The sequence below is a fragment of the Crocodylus porosus genome, unplaced genomic scaffold (genome assembly GCF_001723895.1).
Source record: "Crocodylus porosus isolate Cpor-Errol unplaced genomic scaffold, CroPor_comp1, whole genome shotgun sequence".
NCBI classification, from domain to species: domain Eukaryota; kingdom Metazoa; phylum Chordata; order Crocodylia; family Crocodylidae; genus Crocodylus; species Crocodylus porosus.
This window is the reverse complement of record NW_017728937.1, coordinates 912,416-932,745: the sequence shown is the minus strand read 5'-3', so window position 1 is coordinate 932,745 and position 20,330 is coordinate 912,416. Positions and strand designations below refer to the sequence as shown.

The window sequence follows — 20,330 nt, the reverse complement described above, 5'->3', positions numbered from 1 at the left end:
CCCTCTATCCTCTGGCTTCTGCTTCCTGAGCCAAGGGACAGGACAGGGTAGAGTGGCGTGGCACAGCCTGAGGTGTGGGAGCCTGCAGCCACATGGCACAGTCCAGCAGAGAACCCACAGCCAGAGAGCTGAAGGTAGCTGCATGTACAATGCAGTGAGAAGAGAAGCACCCACCCACCCAGGGACAGGTGGCTTGTGCTGGTGGAGCTTGCGGCCTTTGCTGCTGCAGCCTGCAGGGCGTGCAGCCCCAGCTGCTGAGAAGCTGAACAGTCTTGATCTACAGAAAAGCAGACAGTGGCTTTGGATGACATTAAATCAACCAACAATATTAATGTTATGTGCAACATTGCCTTTGAAGGTCATCCATCAGCAGGCTGGCTGGTAATCTTGGGATGAGGTAGTGATAGAAATAAAGCAAAATTAAGCAATGGATTTGGAGAGTGTTAAAACTTTAGTCCTGAGTTAGGAAAATGTGGCAGGTTTATAGAATCAAAGAAATGTAGGGCTGGAAGGGACCTCCAGAGGTTATCTACTCCAAGCCCCAGCCTGAGGCAGGATCACCCCCTACCCAAACCATCCTATATAAATCCACTGTCTAACCTATTAGCAAGGCTCCAGTCAACCCTGACAATCTAATTTGCCACAGGTAAAGCAGGGGGACCACAGTGACCAAAGTCCTGTGCTATAAAGATCATTCAAAACCACTTGACATCCAAGGAAGAGGGCCACAGCCCCACTACAAATAATAAAAAGCAAAAAACTCTGCAGCCATACCAATGCCCTCCTCCCAAATTGGCTGAGGGCGTGCATGGGCATTTATCGGCGAAATTATCAGCCACTTCAGGCCAATTTCCAATACATCCAATTTTCTTTGATGTCAGACCTCTATTGGTGCACCTCTACTTTTAGCCAAGACGACTCAGCAACAGAAAGGGCGAGAGAAGATAGAGGGGAGGAGGGAGAGAAGTTAGAGTTTTCAGTCTTCCCTGAACAACCTAAAGAAGTTAAATGGTCCATTAATACAAGAGTTTTTAAGGTCTGCAGCCTGTAGAAGGCACACAGAGGGGAGCATAACATATATACCTGCTGTAAAGTACAACAGACTATTCTTTCTCCTACTGACCTCCAACTCTTTCTTCAATCATTGATTTGAGGCAAATTGACTCTTGGCTAACACAAAATGCATAGCTATCTGAATAAGTTTGTGCAAATACTCTTCCAGATAGTAGAAAGGCACAGAATCTATAGGCACACTAGCCCCAACCCATCCTCCCAGAGCATAAGACTGCCTTGAGATTCTAACGGTACTGAACAGCACTGCACAGAACCATGTGACAACTGAAGAAAGAATAAGCAATTGTGGAACAAGTGCCTCCACAATCTTGGGCTTTTCCTCATGAGACTAACTGAAAGAAATGTGAGTTGTAGCGCTAGGTGTTTCAGCATATGTGACATTTAGTTTTCTCCAACTGCCTTACATACACAAAACTTTCGTTGCTGTTGAAACCAGGTGAGATATAACCAGGTATTTTGGAGCACCTTGGGCAGATCCCTGATGCAAGATAATTACTGTGACTGGACTTTAAAGTGGTGACATGCCTTCTTTAAGTGCTGCTTTTTTAATACACCGATTAATCTTGGCTATGAATATTTCCTATACTTAACTCTAACTTTATTCAACCCATATTAGGTACCACTCAACAAGGGGGTAGGTGGGTGAGAAAAGGGTTTTCATAATTCACCTCTATTTACACAACGTTATCCCTTCCCAGATCTTACCTGCTTTGAGGTGCTAGGTTCCTGCACAGACCTGGAAGGAAGGAGTACACACTTAATAACAAGCATTACTAGTTCCTTCAAAGCTACACACAGGCAAATGTATTTTACAGCAACACATCCATTCAAGAAACCCTCCTGCCAAGAAATGAATTGCTTTTCTTTTGCAGTCTCATCTGCACTGTACCTAATAAAGTCTTTTCTCCTTAGACCAGGGACGGGCAATTATTTTGGGCAGAGGGCCACTTATCGAGTTTCAGCAAGCCATCAAGGACCACATGATAGGTAGTTCAGGGCAGATTAATATTAATTTTCTAAATTTTTAGGGGTCCCACAGGCTGGATAGAATGGCCCGGTGGGCCGCATCTGGCCCACCCCTGCCTTAAAACTATTCTGAACCTTCCAAACTGCCATTACGTTTAACCACTTTAGAACTCTCTCCTTTCACAAATTCAAGATAAAAATGTTTCAGGTAAGAGAACCATGAAGGAGTTCCTTCCCAATAGACTAAGCCTGAGGTGTCAAAAAATGGGACCATGAATTTTGGCATGGGGTGAACAGGGGTGGGGCTCACCCCCACAATCCAGGGCACAATGCCCTGCTGGGGGCATGTGTCAGAAGCAGGGGGTGAGTGACAACCATATCAACCCACCCTGGCTTTCTGCCACCACTTGCCCTACCACCATAGCCTAGATATGCAACAAGCCCTGTGGTCCAAATATAGTCTGGGGAATAAATAAGTTTGACAATCCTGGACTACAGGCTATAAGTCACATTCTGTCCACCCAAGTCTTCACATGATTTTGACTCCCAATACTTGGACAGTCCTGCAATACGGAAACAGATCAGTCAGAAAATGGATCTGATTAGCTGAGATCCAAGACCCAACTTCTCTTTGAGACTTCTGAACAAGAGATACTCCAGGAATTTTTCTAGCTGTATTTGTACAGTATGGGAACTTAGATGGTAGAACTTACTTTGAGTTTCTTCTGAAAGAGCATTATTAAAGAACAGTAAGTCTCTTCCAGGGTTTTTATGTCATACTTTCTCACTAAGGTAGGCTTACAAAGCACACTACCCACACTCAAAGGCAACCTTTCAGGTGAGCATCTCCTGGGCTTTGCTAGAAGAACAGGCTCTTAACCATTTCTATAGTTCTTTTGGTTCTCTTGCAAGCAATACATACATTAATTGAACGTTGTTCCCCATAGTACAGGGCATATTTCAAGCCCACTTGAAGTGAAGGGAGACATCTTGTCCTCAACTTCCTATACTGGTTTGAAATTCTGGGCATGGCCAAAGGCAGCAAAAAACCTCAAAAGCTGTAATGAAATGCTTAGAAACCTATCGTGCTAAAATCTTGTTTCAGTCCAGATTAAAAATCAGTATTAAAAAGGTACTTAACTGTTGAATACAGAGATAGGGAGACTAATTCTGTGGTTTCTCCAGCAAGTAAATAATGATGGAATCATTCTTGAAAATGAGTTATGCTTTCACTCTATGCAGGACTGCAGAAATTTCTGCACACCTCCCACCTGTCCAAAAAGGTTCTAGAGCCACACGGAGGCAATATTAAACATCATAAGGAATTCACAAGTCTTCATGCTCAAAATTGAAGAGCAACTGGGAATAAGACCTCCAGTACAGGCCCACATTTTCTTACCTCTGGATGAGAAAAGTCTCTCTACATTAACCTCATTATCCACTTTCCCTATTCAAGTATTTTACTACTTATAAAACTGTTGCTAGTTTTGCAGCAATGCTGACTTAACAGTGGTTACTTGGAATCTCTACTAAGTTCCTCCACATGCTCACTGCCAATTTATGACTTTTTGGGTAACTCCCGCTGAATACACTTCTCTCACAGTAACATTTAGCAAGTGAAACAGTAACCCTTAAAGGAACCTTTCATAAAGTAGTCTCACCCATTTTTGATTGTTTTTTCTTCATCTACAAGCGTCACTATGGAGCTGTAACCTGAAGGAAGAGAAAAAGCAAAAAACAAAGTTCAAGTGAAAAATCTCATCTGGCAAATGAAGCTCAGAACCCGGGACCTCCATGTTCATTCTTCACCTTTCTCTATTCCACCTGCATGGAATTGCTGCAGGATTCAGTTAAGTTTGCTACTACTTATTACGTAATAGAAATACATAATACATAAAGAGCTCTTCAAAGAACTTGACTCCCCTTACTTCACCAAGAAAGAATAAGCTCTCCATATCACTAAGAAGTCCCTAGCTCCTTAACCAGACACCCCAATTTATACTATGGAGATATATATACACATAGAGGTGGGACAAGATTGCAGTAAAAGGTCATTCAGTTCCTCTCTTCTAACTTGGGGTGCATTTCTGTCACGCTTTAAGGACACTGAGGGCCAGTCAATTCTTTCTCCCAGTTATTTACCCAAATCAAATCTCTCTAGTACACTTTGCTTTCCAAAACGGTAAAAGCAGACATAACTGGCTTTATATTAGCTCAGAAAAATAACATCCCATGTACTTGCAACGAGACAGTTACATCCCCACTTATTTTGCAAGGCCATGTCCTACCTGAAATGAATTTAAAATAAATTTCAGATAAGCTTGAACCATTAATCACTAACAAAGGACTCAAACTTTATGTACTCAAGGAAGTTGAACTACTGTTACAAAAAACTGTCAGCAAAGTATTCCAAAGAGCAGCAACAGCCACTATCCAAACTGACTTAACAAAACTTTTTCAACAGTGCTTCTTCAAACTCCACTGCAGAGAACACTGCCAGGATTGGCTAGTTCACTTTTGTTTAGGAAGTGCTTTGGGCAGTATCGCAGGACAGCTTTACACAAAAGTCACCAGTACAGAGCAGGGGCTGGCAACTTACCGTCCCAGGTTGGGGCCCCTCCCAAAGCTCATGTCCTTGCACTTCTCTCATTGCAGGTAACCAACCCCCCTTCAGCAAGTGAAAGGAGACAGTGCAACAGGGCAGACTGTAGAGGGGATGGGTAACATGGCACATCTGCATGCTGCTCCCTTCCCAGGCCAAGTTAGACCTTCCCAGGCTGGATTCAAAATCCTGTTTAGTTCTGGCCCAGGGACCAGAGGTTGCCATCCCCAGGTGTGGAGAGTCTCAGTCTCTAGCACAGTTCTCAAACAGCTCAGCTGCTGTGCAACTGCATATTAAACTATGTGCAAATACTTCCAATCTGTGTTTTTTCATAGGTAACTCTTCAAGAACTGCTTGTCTGCATGTTAAAAATAAATAAATAAATAAATAAATACACCTTGGTTAAAATGCTACGCATCAACACAACTGGAAGGCTGTTAGTCTAATAGCTTTCCTCCTTTGTAACGGGCCTGAGTTCCCTCTGTTTAGGTTACAAAACTTCCCCACAGCATTTACATTTCAGAAGTCATCTTACTAGGACACCTTTCTTTACTTTTTGGATTTCATTCATGCCTGGCACAGTAGAGAAATGCTGCTTTTTGGTTGTTTGCGCTAAGATAGTGTTGTTTCCTTCCTATCACCACAGCAATGGGATATTTAAACCTAGTTTTCCTTCCCCCTCAAGATAGAAACCTGTTGCCACTGCAAGTTAAAATAAGAAACTCCTTACCACTTTTAATTAGGTTTTGAAAATTCTGACCCTGGCTCCCCTTTTGAAAACAGGGAAGCTCCAGAATCAGTAGTCCACAGCACCCTTTACACGGCTGCTAAGAGGAATCAGCTTCACTGACTTCCTGTGTGACGTTAAATTGGGCAACAGAAAGAAATACTTAACTGTAGTAGGCCACATGGGCACAGCGCAAAGCAAAGTGGTTTGGTAAACCTTAGAAACTTACAGTTCACATTGTTGAAGGCTTGAGATGACTTCCGAACTTTCTTCTTAGAATTACTGATAGATTTCCGGATCATGCTTTCCCTTTTGCTGGCTAACGAGTACTTCTCTGCCAATGATGTTCTGTGGGTGAGGGAAGTCTTACCCATCAGACTACGGCGCACAGAGCGTCGGCTTGATCGGGAGCCTGTAGGAGTCCCTGCATTGTCTTTTAAATCCTGGGAAAGCTCCTTTCCTGGAGTCTGTTTATCCTGTGGTCCCACAGCACAGCCATCAACCTCCTCAGGCTCCTCATTTACAGTGGCTTTGGTAGTGAGCGTATTTGCTATTTTCAGCTTAGATGCACCCCGGCTTCCTCTTACCCCATTTGCTTCTGGGGTCTGAGAGACCACAAGCACAGAGGCTTCAAGGACTGGCTGGTTTTCTACCATTCCATTTTTTTGGGGAGACTCATCACTTGAGCCCAGGCAGATGATTCTGGAGACCTCATCCGCTGTCTCTGGCACGTTCCCCTGTAGATGTAACTCAGCGCTACTGCGATCATTGACGCTGATCTCTACAAAGGGGATTCTCTCCTCTATTGCCTTGACAGCTGGTTTCTTGGGAAATGCCTCAGAGCATTTAGCACCTGTTGTAGCCTCAGATCTTGTTACTTCTTGATGTAGGGAGGCCTCTTCCACTGCAGCACAGATTTTTCCCAGGTTGTCTTTGTTTTGGAGTTTTTGGGAATATCGCTTAGAAGATCGTGGCTTAATACTACTATTCCTCCTCCTGGACAACCTAGTGATAGAAATAGTGTATCAGACTGAAGCCTAATTCAGAAAACCTACAGACCAGATTCATATCTATAACCTACAGGTAGATTCTATAACACAGAATGTGTTCATTTATATTTGTAGGTTAGAGAGAGTGTTGTCTGATCAATAAGGCAAAAGAAGCTTTCGGTGGATTATTTTTTCTTTAAGCAGATATTTGTGTAAAATGGCAATCTGATTCTGAAAAGCCCATGTGTTGGTAACAGTGGGTGCAGCTACACAAGTAATTAACTCAGAGCAATAAACTCTGGCACAATTCACCTCAGAGAAAACTACTCTTGAATGCAGCGTTTAGACATGCGCCTGGCACCACAGCATTTTGAGCCAGGGAGAAGCAGCTCCATGCTGGCAGGGGTCCAGGTGGTCAGCCCCAGGCTTGAGGGCAGCGGTGCTGAGCAGCTGCACTGTAGCACCCTTGTTCCCAGCCAGCTCATCACAGTCAAACATGCATTGCAGCTCATTTAACTACTCTGCTGTAGGACAGTACTGTCCTGGACAGTATTATCCTATGGCAGAGTTTGTTAATTTACTGCACCCTAATACCAGTGCATGTGCAGACTGTGATGCTTTATTATGGAGCTAATTAGTCAACTCGACAGGAAAGTGCATGTGTAGATGCACCCCCCCCATAAGTGGCCAAAAGCACTTTAGAAGACAAAGGGGAGAGGACATAGAATAGGAAGAAACAGAAGTGGGAGGGGTGGAGTGATCTACAAGGATAATTTTTAGTTGAGGCAGATAGCTTAGGTAAGACAATCATTGTAGGCTTCACATTCTTCACACACAGAGTTGTATACCATGGGGGAGGAGGAAAGAGAAAAAAGCAATACTGGGATGAAACCAAGTGATATAAATGTCAAGGATTTACATCACAGATTTTTATCTGTGGCTTTTATGCAGATGGACAAGAGTCAAATTTAAACCAAACCTTCAGGAAACATTCCAATATTTGTAAAACATTGTCTGTCGAATTAGAGGAATGAACGAACCCGTGACAGATGCATGGAAATTATGGTGGAGTATGTGAGCAGCTGAAGCAAGATCCTGTTTGCACAAGAGATTTCAATAATTAAAGCAAGTTGCTTTCCACAGATCATGGGGTTTTTTTCCAAGTTAAGGAACCACAGCATGCTAGATTTCCCCTATATAAACTCCTGCAGCCCTCTGCATCCGACGCTGTGATACGTGACAAGTGGTGTATATGTGAGACTGAAACTTCCAAATCACAGAATCCAATTCTCAGGACCTCTGCTGGGAGAGAAATAGGATAGTACACAAGCAGTCGAGGAAATTCTTGGAGTGTGTTTGCAATAAACTTTCTGTTACAGCTAACAGAGAGGTAACAAGGGAGGAAGCTCTTCTCAGCTTGCTGCTCACAAACAGGGAGGTATTGGTTGACAATGTGAAGGTGGAAGAAAAGTTGGGTGACAATGACCATGGAATCAGAGTTCAAGATCCTAAGGAGAGCAGCAGAAGATGATACTAGACTCTTAAAAAAAAAAAAAAAGAAAAAAGGAGACTTTAGCAAACTCAGTGAACTGAAGGGCAGGATCCCTTGGTAGGGAAGTCTGATGGGAAAAGGAGTCCAGAATAGCTCAATATACTTTAATGAGATCATATTAAGATCACAGGAGCAACCTATGCCAAAATAACAAAAGAATGGGAAGTGCAACAGAAGACTGGTTGCCAATCTCTTCAGTAAGTCGAAACTCTAAGAGGAATCTCACAAAAACGGGATATTTGGTCATATTACTAGGGAAAAGCATAACAGTATTACATGAGCATTCAGGGAGAAGATTAAAAAGGCCAAGGCACAATTTGAGATGCAACTGGCAAGGGACATAAGAAACAACAGAGAGATTCTACAAGCATGTCAAGAGTAAGAGGAGGACCACAGAAACCATAGGCCCCTTACTAAATGCAGAAGGCAATCTAGTTACAGATGATGCAGAGAGAAGCATTTCATTTTTTCACTTCAGTCTTCACAAGTCGGGGCAGCTACCAGATGATGAATGCAGTTGGCAGCAAAGATAAGGAAGGAGTCAAACAGCCTAGCATCATGGTATAGCAGGTTAGGGATTACTGAGAGAAGTTAGATGCTTTTAAGTTGACAGGGCTGGATGGGTTCTGAAGGAACTGGGTGAAGTAATTTCAAAGCTACTGGCTATCTTCTTTGAGAACCTGTGGGGCTGGGATGATTGGAAAAGGGCAAATATAATGCCCATTTTTTGAAAAAGAAGGAGGATCCAGGAAATAACTAGTATTAGGTCAGCCTGACCTTAGTACCTGGAAAAATTATGGAGCAGGTCCTCAAGGAATCTATTGTGAAGCACTTAAGGAGAACAAGGTGATCAGAAACAGCCAGCCTCGATTCAAACAGACCATGTCTTGCCTAACCAACCTGATTTCCTTCTTTGATGAAGTGCTGTGGGTAGTGGGGAAAGCAGTGGATGTGTTATGCCTTGGACTTTAGCAAAGCTCTTGCCAGTCTCCCACAATGTAGTCATTAACAAGCTAAAGAAATGCAGACTAGATTGAGTCCTGTCAGATGATCCAACCAGTTTTGTATCCATCAAGCTCAGTAAGCAGTCCTTAATGACTCAACATCCAATTATGAAGAAACATCAAGAGCGGTTCCCAAGGGGTCTGCCCTACATCCAATATTGTTTAATATCTTTGTTGTGATTCAGACAATGGGATCAAGTGTACACTTCGCAAATTTACAGTAACATCAAGCTGGGTGGAGTTGCGGATGCTATAATGCGTAGGGGTGGGATCCAGAATTACCTGGATAGAGTGGGAAAATGGTTTGCAATCAATCAGATGAGATTAAACAAGACAAGTGTGAAGTCCTGCATTTAGGACAAAATAATTTCACACACAAATGTAGATTATGGAACATGCTAGGCTGCAGTAATGCAGAGAAGGATCTGGGGGTTACAGTGCATGTGGCCATACAGAGCATGTGGTCAAGTGAAATATAACCCAATGCTGTGTTCTTTTTGCAAAAAGGCCAACAGTATACAGGGTTGTATTAAGACGAGTGCCACCTACAAATCAAGGGAAATAATTCTTCTACTGTATTCAGTACTGCTGAGGCTTAATCTGGAGTACTGGGTCCAGTTTTGGGTCACACACTTCAAGGACATGAGCTGTTTGTAAAGAGTCCAAAAAGAGTAACAAAAATTATTAGAGGTCTAATTTATGAGAAAAGGCTGAAAGAACTAGGGTTTTTTAGCCTGGAGAAAAAAAGAGAAGACTGAGAGGAGATTTGATAACAGTTTTCAAGTACCTGAAAGGCAACTATAATGAAGATAAAGACAGCCTTTTCTCTGTGACCACAGGGAACAGGGCTAGGAGCAATGGACTCAAGTCACATCAGAGGAAATTTAGGTTTGAGATTAGAAGGAGCTTTCTGACTAGGAGGGTTGCCAAGCATTGGAACTGGCTATCTAGAGAAAGTGGCAAATCTCCCCTGGAAATTTTCAAGAGCAGATTGAAAGATATTTGGCTGGCATGGTCTAGAGTCAAGTATGATTCTGCCTTAAGCAGAAGGTAGAACTAGATGACCTTATCAGGTCCCTTCCATCCCTATTTTCCTAGGATCCTGTGGACTTCTAATACCGTTAGAGTTTCAGCACACTAAGCCAGCATCCAAAATGGTTTCTTTACAGTACAACGCTGTATAGAGAGAGCAGCTTTTAAAGGTGAGTCTTTAGCATTTACTAGGCTGATACGCAGCATTAGGAGTGATAAAGTCACCTGACAGAGGCAGAGACTGACGCATGGGAAAGGTCCTACAGTTTCAGGAATGTGGGACTCTATTTAATTCCATAGCTGAAAAGGGCACACTTTGCCAAAGATCTGTCTCTCCTGTGGACAGCCTAAACCAGTGATTCTTAACCAAGGTCCCATGAGATTCTTGCAAGGGTGTGACAATGCCTGGCCCCCATGCCAGGAGGTAAGTGATCACTCCTTTTTCCCTGAAACAGGCACCCCAGCATTCCACAGGCAAGCAGTGTCCACAGCTGCTTTATCCCCTGTGCTCCCACCACTTTGTTGTAGTGCATGCACAAGTGCATGGGAAGCCATGGAGCTGCAGAGCTGCACTTTTTGGCCTGGCCTGTCCCCCCAGCATCGTCCACTCCTCTCACCTGCTTTAGGAGTATGAGAAGTGCTGTGGGTGCATGTGCCTCTGGCTGTTTGTGTTCAAGCTTCTGGAGAAGCAGCGCTTGCCTTCTCAGATACAGAGCAGGCACTGGGAGGGGGCAAATGGTGGAAAAAACAGGGCACAGAGGGTAAGGGGCTGCCTCTCCACACTCACTTGGCATGAGCTAGAATCTAGCTCAGTGGTTTGCAGCCAGTGTGCCTTGAGGCTAAAAAGCTTGAGAACCACTAGCCTACACACACATGGAAAGACACAAAGATTCTAAAAGAGTGGTAGTAACTGCTTAATTCCTTCACCCATCACCTAATATAACATTTCTTCTATGCAGTACGTGCTTAAACAGCAAAATGTACAGATTATATTAAAACCATCCTCCCTCTTAGAGGGATTTCTTCTCAAGTTTTCCACTTAAGGCTTGAAAAGCAACAACTTTTTAATGCAAAAACTCAGATAAGATCCCAGTCAAAAATAGGATTAATATCTTCAAATATAAAGTATTCCAGGGACATTCCTACCTTTTCCTGGTTGGATCTTCATTCTCATCCTGAACAAGAGAAATACGCTTCTTCCTGCGACGATTTTTCTGTGATGGAGTTTTTGGCATCAACTCTGGTTCATCATTACAGTCACTGCTTAACAAATGAAAAAGCAAAAGTAGTAACATTACCTGGGCACTTTACTTGCTTTTTATGCCACTCTGTCTCTGAAAGGCAGCTTTCCAACTCATGAGAAGATAAATACAATGTCATGGGAGACCACAAGGCTCACCTCTGCTAGGGCTGCAGAGGAGATAGTAAGGAAACTGAGGTGCCAGTAGTCTCACAAAGCATGTGCATATGGTCTTATTCAGTTGGGGCTTTAAATTTCAGAGGATAAACAAAAACCTCCTGTACTACATCAGTACTAGTCAGAATACAGGTCTCAAGTCACCAAGAAGCTTTAAAATTCTCACCTAGAGCGCTTTAGAGAAAGTGTCTTTTTTCCTGCAAGCACCAAGTCCTGCAGTTATGAATAATGAAATGTACATGCTAGCTATTAGCTATGTCTATCAGTTGTGGTAAAATAACAATAGGTTTTCTCTTTTGAAATGAAGGGCTTTTGACACATCCTTAAGCTGTGTGCATCCTGTGCTTAAAGCTGGCTGTTCACTTGGCACCAGAAAGCATGACTGGATCAGAGTCAAATCTCAGCCTGACTGACCTACCCTTGGCATGTTTGTTATCAATCCCTGCCCCTCACTTCCACCCGTCATTGCGAGTTGCCCCAGGAACTCTGATGAAAGCCCTGACTAGCAACAGGCCAGGGGATAATACCTAGTTCTTTTCCTTGGAGGCATTAACAGCTGACTTGCTCTGTGCTCAGTACAGACACATGTATGATTAGTACTGTTATTATAGGAAATACCTGCACTTTCTCAGTGACTTCCTCCCAGGGATGTCACTGTACTTGGCAAGCATTTGCAAATGCATCCTCAGGGCACTGAAAAAGTGAACAGTAACGTGGGGGAGGGGGTGTTGTTGCACTTCCTATTCTTTTGTTCCTTCAGGATATTGCTCCTGAGCCTTTTTTGCAGGACCACAAGGGAGAGAGCAAGCTATGTGCTTGGCAGGGTCGAGCTCTTCAGGGCACATCCTGCCTTGAGCAACCCTGGCTGATGCACAAGAGGATAAGAGGCACAGGCTCACACAGAACCAGTTAGCACCCCCAATTTCAGTCTCCTTGGCCCGGCTGGAACCATCCCTTCATGCGCTCTACTTGGGGCCCCTCAGGGTATGCGTTTTATACCCAGGACCCCTCACACGCGTCCTGAGAAACCAGCTCCTCTGTCCTCAGCAGTCTCGCGCTACCTTGGGGGGCTCGGTCCGCGCTCCCCCCGCAAAAAGGAGGCAGCGGACCCCGAAGGCCGGAAAGGCGGCAACCGCGACCACCCCAGCCAGGGCCTCCCGCCGGCCAGAGCTGGAGAAGGCCCAGGTGGTGGTTGGACGTACGTGGCCGCCCCGCTGCCCCCACGGCTGCGCCAGACGACGGCTGGGAGAAGGGGCCACCCCGCACCTGCCGAACATGCGGGCCGCCTCGTCGCGGATCTCGGCCAGCCACAGCAGGTCCGTCTCATCCACATCGCGCAGGAACTCGGCCAGCCGCCGGCTGCAGGTTTCCACGAGATGCGCCGTGCCCGCCATGGCCGCGCCGCCTGCAATGGCCCGAGCCGCCAACGGTCGGAGCGCGCCCGGCGCGGCCTCGAACATGACCCCCCCCGGCTGCCAGCCCCACCGGCGCCCGCCTAAATTTTTTGAATCGAGCTCATCTCCCTGCCGCGCTCATTGGGCCAGCGCGCGCTTACGTCACAAAGGAAAGGGGCGGGGAGTGAGGGAAAGGAAGTGGGGGGGGGAAAAATAAAAAAGCAGAGCCCAGCTACACAACAGGCCCTGCTGGCCAGCGAACTCTATTGTCCCTGGAGGACTGAGCCTGGGAGGAGCTTCCGCAGGGCAGTTAGGAGGAGGAGGAGGGACCAAACCAAGGCCAGGTGAGAGCTAATAGGCGGGGCAGCTAGACAGAGCCGCGTCGCCTCCGTAGCCTGTAGCTAAACGGGTAGCATTTGATGGACAAGAGCGCTAGCCAATGGGCGGGCCGCTCCTCTACAGCGCTCTCTGATTGGCGCAACGTCAGATAACCTCGAGGGGGGAAGCCAGCCATTGGCTCTTGCTTTTTGTGCCGGGCATTGCTGTGGGTATGGCAGGTGGTTCCGGTTAGGAGGGTGCCTATCTAGCTGCCGTCTCTATGGTTGTTGAGGGCACTCCACCAAGGGTGGGGCCTGGGAGGGAGTCTCTGTGTGGCGCGGGCGGGGCTTGGTGCCCCTGCCTGTGCCCTGGCCGGGGACGTGCCTCACCTGCGGCAGGGGTGGGGCGGGACGCCTGGGTCCCCTGGCTGCCCTGCCTCCCTGCAGGGCTGGGGAACCCCAGCAGGGCTCCTGCGTCCCAGCACCCCTGGGTGTGGGAAGGAGCTGGCACCTGGGCTCCTGCTGCTAAAGCAGGGCAGTGGGTGCTGATGGGAGAGCTAGACTGGATGGGTCTGATGCCCACTCCTGCTGCCTGTGGGGCGTCTTCCCTGTGTCTTCCATCCCCTCTCTAGCTTGGGGATAGCCCTCTGTCTCCCAAAGGGATCATGGGGACACAGCTGCCTCCCTGAGGCTCAGTGGTGCCCTGTGAAAGGTGCCTTGCCTAACGATCGCCTCTTTTCTACTTGCCTGCCCATTGTAGGTAGAGCCATGGTGGAAACGGTGGGTCCCACCAACCTGCTGGACTTCTGCAGCCAGAAGCTGTCGGAGTTCCTGGGCAATGCTGAGCACAAGCATTTGGCGTGGCTGCGGGAAATTGAGGAGGAGGCTGTGAAGATGTTTGATAGGTTGGTCCACCTGACTGGCAGAAGAGGGCAACTCAACCCTGTGATCTTTCTGATTCCAGAGGCTGGAGTCTGTTTCTCATAAAAATTACTCATTTCTTGAGTTCTTCCTTTGTTGGGCAGGATTTGACAGAAGAATTAATTCCCACCCAGTGGAGAGTTAGTTTGGAGTCTCAGATTCTAGATCTGAAAAAAGTGCCTGGCAGTGCTGCCTTAGTTAGTACAATAGCATTTCCTTTACCTCCTTAGTAGCTCTTTTTGTCTGTATTTTGGGCAGCTTGCTTCAGTCTAGCGTAGGCCAGAATGTCTGTGTTGCTGCTGCCTTGGCACAGGCCCTACCTTATTGTGCCATAAACTCGCCATACAGGGCCAGATTAACTCTTTAGTGGGCCCTAGGCAAACAAACTCATGGGCCCCCAGCTGAGATGAAATTTTTATGTTAAAAAAGTAACTCAGTAAGTATAATATGTAAAATAAGTACAACTGGGCCCTTTCTTCACATAAGACCCTCGGCATGATTAATTCACTCTGTCTCCACACGAGGCAAATAGGATGATCGTCAGGCAGCAGATCAAACATTCTGTCTTCTGCCTTTTATTTGTGCAACAGCAACTTCAGTGCTGAGCCTGAACTGATGCCCAAAACACCATCGCAGAAGAAACGGAGGAGGAAGAAAAGCTCCTTTTCTCTGAGGGAGGAGAACAAAGAATTGTCCAGAAAAAGGTAAGTGGTTCCCCAGTCAATTTAGATATGCCACATGGCAAATAACTTTAAAGAACCAAACAAAGGAGGGGAAAAAGTTTTGCCAGGTAGAAAAAAAAAGCCCAAATCAACAAGTACAGTATACATTCAAACTTTAAATCATTAGTCTGCTTAGTGCAGGGGTGGGCAAACTGAGGCCCGCAGGCTGGATGCAGCCCACCAGGCCATTCTATCTGGCCTGCAGGGCCACTGAAAAATTTAGAAAGTTAATATTTATCTGCCCCTGGCTGCCTGTCATGCGGCCCTCTCTGGCTTGTCAAAACTCAGTAAGCGGCCCTCCGCCCAAAATAATTGCCTGCCCCTGGCTTAGTGGGACGTGGTCAGGCCAAAATTGGTTCAAGCTGTGTTTTGTAAAAGTTTGTTTTTGGCAAAATATGAAGCTAGTAACTCTTTCCATAGCTATTTAAAGTGTTTGTATGTTTGTTTTTGTTTTTGTTTTATTTTTTAAATTGTCAACGTTACAAACAAAACCTCTAGTGCATGAAAACCTGAAAGTGATTATTAGTTGCTTCTATAAGTTAAAATGAAGCTGATTTTTGTCTCTCCGTTGTCTTAACTGAGAGATACATAAAGCCTTCATAGGACACGAGCAGCAAAATTTGAAACTGGATTTTTAATTTAAATGCTTTTTTGGCTTTTCTTTTATAAATATATTCAATAGATTTGAACCGAATTTAAGGAAAGTGTCTTATGTTCTTAGCGTGCAGAATAGCTTTTCCCCACACTTTTCTCATCTTATTAAGAACTAACATTTTTTCTTCTCTCCTAATTATTGTTAAGCAAAAGATACATTGTTACCATATTTCATGATGTACAAGTTGAGTTTTGAAGCCCAATTTTGGCCTCTGAAAATGCAACTTTGACTTCTACACTGTACCACCTTCCCTTGCAAGTGGCATGGCCCAGGCAGTGCCTCTTGCAGGGTATGGGGCTGCACCAGCCAAGTGCGGAACTCAGCGCTGGTTGCAGGGAACAGGGGTAAGGCTGGGCTTGGGGCTCAGCTGCATGGTCCCGTCCCCTGTGAGCAGCACTGCCTGGGCCACACCAGTACTGCTTGCAGGGAATGGGGCCACACCAGCTGAGCGCTGAGCCCAGTGCCACTTGCAGGGGATGAGGCTCTGCCAGCTGAGTGCTGAGCCCAGACCCCTCCACTGCAAGTGGTGCTGCTGAGCGCTGAGCCCAGCCCATCCGCTACAAGTGGCATCAGGCTCGGTGCTCAGCAGCACTGCTCACAGCAGATGGGGCCAGGCTTAGTGCTCATCTGGTATAGCCCCATCCCCTGTGAGCCTGCACTGTTTGTAGGGGATGGGGCTGTGCCAGCTGAGCACTGAGTCCTGACATCACTCTCACAGGGGATGGAACAGTGCTGGGTTCAGTGCTCAGCAGCACTGCTTGCAGTGGATGGAGCCAGCTCTCAGTGCTCAGCTTGCATGGCCAGGCAGTGGTGCTTGCAATGGATGGAGCCGTGCCAGCTGAGCGCCGAGCTCGGCCTCGACTTGCACACCATGCCTATGAAAATCGTAACTTTCCTAACTTAAAACTGAAATCCCAGGGCGGGCAATTATTTAGGGCAGAGGGCTGGTTACTGAATTTTGGTAAGCTATTGAGGGCTGTGTGACAGGCAGCCAGAGGCAGATAAATATTAATTTTCTAAATTATTTTAGGGGCCCTGTGTGCCAGATAGAATGGCCTAGCGGGCCACATGTGGCTCATGGGGCTCATTTTGTCCACCCCTGAGTTAACCTGTACACAGTGTTGGCCTATACCACATGAAATACGGTAACTTAAAACATCAATCATCTGTCAAACTTCTTATGCTGTGCTGCCACGTGCACAAAATTGTCTTTTTATTGTTACTCTTGTATAATTTATCAGTATCTCCTACTAATTGCTGTGGTCCATCATGCAGAGCAGCCTGGATGAAGGCACTTTAAAACAGGAAAGTAAAACAACAAAGTTAGGATGCATGGGGAAATGAGGGTGATGATCATAATACAGTATCTGAAACCTATTTGTCAGACCCCTTCTTCACTTCCATTTTTACATTTTTAACTTTTTTTACGCTGCGTAGCCTTCATATTCCCACCTTCGTATTCCCTAGATATAAAATCCTGTCAGATTAATTTATTGTTATCCTCCAAATCTGTCCTTAAACTAAACTATCTTTGCTACTGTGTCTAATAAAGCAAAATCAGCCATTAATAAATAGGCCACTGGTATTCTGAGCCCACAACCTATCACAGTGACTTGAGTTGTCTCATTGTTTCTCTGTTTTCTTGCATCTCTTGTAGGGTGAGTGATCACTGACTCTGTCTTTATGCCTCCTGGCTTACCTGCTCCCTCTGAATTCTTTACCAGCTCTTCTCTCTCAGTGCTTAAGCCTGGAGCTCTCCCATGCAACTTTGCAAAGTGCTTGTCTCCTCAGTTCAGAGTTATTTGAGCTCAACTCTGCGAAGCCCATGAATGTTAATCTGCCAGTGGGGGCTGTTTCTCATGGTGTCCACTGTTTAAAAATGTTCCTCGCTCAGAGGTCTCATTTTTAGCCTATATAGCATAGAGGAAGCTATCTGCTCCTGCCAGTAGGGATCAATTTGTGATTGTACCTGAACTGTTGTGAATGGCAGCCTAGTTGCAAAGATAAGAGCCTGCTCAGAAGCTGTTTGGTAATTGTGGTGTAAAAACTCTTGGGGATGAGAAGGAATGATTTGAATTAAAATAAGGTTGAAACTAGACACAAGGGGAAACAGTAGAATGGCAGGAATAGTAATGGTGTGGGTGGGAGGGTTAGCTGCGGTGGGGGCGTTGGAGAAACTCAAGGAAAGCTGAAAGCAAGGGTGGCTTGTTGCTATCTGAATGTTGACAAGCTCTTTAATTAGATTGCTTGCCACAGCGTGACACCAATTGGATCAACTACCTGGATGGAGAAAATGCATAGAAGTGTGATTATTTTATTTTCCTTCTATGAATTTACCTGCATCCAATTTTTTTTTTCAAAACTCCCCTTTTTGGGGAGGGAGGGAGGGGGAGTTCAGTTCCTGAATGCCCAAACTGAGATGCCTGAAGTTTATTTTTGAATATCAGACCCCTTAAAAGTATCTTGCATTAGGTTATACAACAGTTGAGCACCCCAAAATCACCAATCACATAAGAAAATAAGTGTGAGGGTATTATCCTGCGCTTTGTGATCTCTATATGAGAGATACCATCGTGTGTCATTTGATGCTTTTCAATATGTTCAAACTACTGTCTGCACAGAAGCATCCTTGTGCAACAAGGTATTGGGTTTTTTTTTCCCCCAGGTGTTCTCTTGCTCTCCCTCCTTGCTTTCCATTGGACTTGGCCCTGGTTTAAGTGAAGGGGAGCGAGCTGCAGATGCTTCCCCACTCTAGCAGACCTTATTCATCAGAAAGCTAACCCCCTCCTGCAAACTTCTGTCAGTGCACATAAAACACTTTAACACATTTAGCTATCTCTGTTCTTATTACTCCCCGATAGTCGGTGTTGCCTCTTCAAACCCTTGCACATTGCAGCATCATTTAGGACTCTGTTTTTCCAATCTCAACTCATTTAGCTTTAAGCCCTTTCTCATAGGCTGTGCTTCCTGTTACTCTTACACTTATTTGTCAGCTTTCCAGTGAGTCCCAACAGAAATCCTTCTGGATCCAAATTGTGTCGTCCTGGAACTAGTCCTAAAGAAATGATGATGCCATAAGGAAGCTGAGTTTTTAAATGGGGGGTGGGAAGGAGGGGGAGGAGCTAGGGGGCAGGGGAAGGGCCTTCAGGTTATTTTTACACACTAATGTATGTTCCTGTTCAACAATTTTATCTAGAATGTCACTATGGATGCATGTTTTAAAAACCTGGCTTATGATCATGTGTAATGCTGCTCTGAGTGTTGTACTCTAGGTGGTCTAGAAAAGTCCTGCATCATTTTCATTTTAAAAATGTTTGTTTCAAGGTTATCAAGAAGGAGAAGTAGTCTCAAGTTAACATCTTCAAAGCAACCTTTACAAAGGCTCCGAAGTAAAGAGGGTCTGGAAAACTCAACTGATGTAAGGGAAGGAGTATCAAGCCCCTGTAGCACAGCAAAGCTCTCAGCCTATGCTGAAGCAAAGCTTCCTGTGCCATCAGACTCAGTGGCTGTGATGCAGCGAGCAGAAGGGCAGATTCCCTTGACAGAAATCATCCCCAATAATCTCCTTGGGCAAGAATTGCGTGTGAAAGGAGAGAGACTTGAAACTGCAAGTAGCACGCTGGGGGCCATCTCAAAGGACTGGTCTCCCAAGAAGACTGGTGTTACTGAACTGCCCCCTATATCTGCAGGCCCTATCTTAGTTATTCCTGACCCATCAGAAGCAAATGGGGCTGAAGAAGCTGAAGTTGTATCCAGCTTAAGAATAGCAAAGACGTCCACTCCCAAAGGCAGTGGAAATGGAGAGGCTACAGCTGAGCAGAGGCCACCTCCTCAGGACCTAGAAAAGGAGTTTTATCAGGACTTGAAAGACTGCACAGGGATCTCCCCAAGCTCCAAACTGAGCCGTCGCTCAGGGCACCGAAGCTTGATGAGGAGGTCCCGCAAGAGCCGCAGGACCTCATTGGCAGAGAAATATTCGTTGGCTGGCAAGAGAGAGAACACGATCCGTAAATCTATCAGCAGGGCTATTTCAAAGAAGAAAGCAGCTCAGGAGTCATCCTCAGCCTCCAGCAGAGTGAGTTGTAAGTGCCCAAGTTCTGAGAGACTGGTCAGTATGTCTGGTCGAATCTTCCCTACTTAACAGTCCAGCAGTGACTTGATACCATGGGCTGAGGGAATAGATTCCCCCAGGGCTACTTGGGCAGGAAGGGGATATTTGAGATTCCTAAATCATACCCTGGAAGGCTGTAACCCAGTATAACAGGGGGCTAACTACAATTCAACTCTCCTAGTCTCTGCAGCTGTACTTGCTTGGGTATCAGGCCTTACTGCCCACACCTTTTTTGGGGGTAGGAATGTAATTGCATGATGTTCAAAGTCTTGGATCATGCCTTGGGCAAAAGCTCCCTGTTACCAAATGGTGAGTTTCTTGTCTAGTCTGATTGAGTCAACTTCTACTAGTGCTCTTCCCCTTTGGAGGATGCAGTGAAGTTGCAGTGTCCAAGAAGGGTCTGTAGAGCAAAATATTGTTTTGTTCAGAGCTAAGGCATTCAGAGAAATAGATGCACCTGTTCCTTACCATGATTGTAGATGACCTATCTCACACCCCTCTTCCCACTTCCCTTTCACTCTGTGCAGACACTTGTCCCAAGTACAGTACATTTCCATGCAGGCCGTCTACACGTGTTGGACATGCATGTGTTGGACACTCTGTGCTTTGCACAGCCAAAGCCCTTTGTTTAGACTGCCTGCCTGGATGTACTGAAATTGCCCGCCAAGCTGTGCCTTCAGCACAGTATAGGGATCAGTGTCAAGTATTCATAGATTCATAGATGCTAGGGTCGGAAGGGACCTCAATAGATCATGGAGTCCGACCCCCTGCATAAGCAGGAAAGAGTGCTGGGCCTACATTACCCCAGCTAGATACACATCTAGCCTTCGCTTGAAGACCCCCAGGG

General features: G+C 45.7%; 2 protein-coding genes across 9 annotated transcripts in view; one reads left to right on the top strand and one right to left on the bottom strand.

Moving 5' to 3' along the window:
• INCENP (inner centromere protein) overlaps positions 1-12,840 on the bottom strand; it is a 32,709-nt gene extending 19,869 nt beyond the window's left edge. The window contains exons 1-5 of one of the 5 annotated variants that reach the window (XM_019547212.1): positions 12,630-12,840; positions 11,093-11,209; positions 5,599-6,374; positions 3,702-3,753; positions 1,780-1,810 (exon numbers count right to left, since the gene is read on the bottom strand). In XM_019547212.1, coding sequence (XP_019402757.1) covers positions 1,780-1,810; positions 3,702-3,753; positions 5,599-6,374; positions 11,093-11,209; positions 12,630-12,823 — 1,170 coding nt within the window. In that variant the 5' untranslated portion in view covers positions 12,824-12,840. The remainder of the gene's footprint in view (positions 1-1,779; positions 1,811-3,701; positions 3,754-5,598; positions 6,375-11,092; positions 11,210-12,629) is intronic. The other 4 variants (XM_019547210.1, XM_019547211.1, XM_019547213.1 and 1 more) reach the window with 4 other exon arrangements.
• A 470-nt stretch (positions 12,841-13,310) lies between these two features.
• LOC109318153 (inner centromere protein-like) overlaps positions 13,311-20,330 on the top strand; it is a 39,554-nt gene continuing 32,534 nt past the window's right edge. For 2 of the 4 annotated variants that reach the window (XM_019547218.1, XM_019547219.1), the window contains exons 1-3: positions 13,480-13,979; positions 14,586-14,699; positions 18,697-19,454. In XM_019547218.1, coding sequence (XP_019402763.1) covers positions 13,843-13,979; positions 14,586-14,699; positions 18,697-19,454 — 1,009 coding nt within the window. In that variant the 5' untranslated portion in view covers positions 13,480-13,842. Of the gene's footprint in view, positions 13,333-13,365; positions 13,383-13,479; positions 13,980-14,585; positions 14,700-18,696; positions 19,455-20,330 lie in introns of those variants that run through there. The other 2 variants (XM_019547216.1, XM_019547217.1) reach the window with 2 other exon arrangements.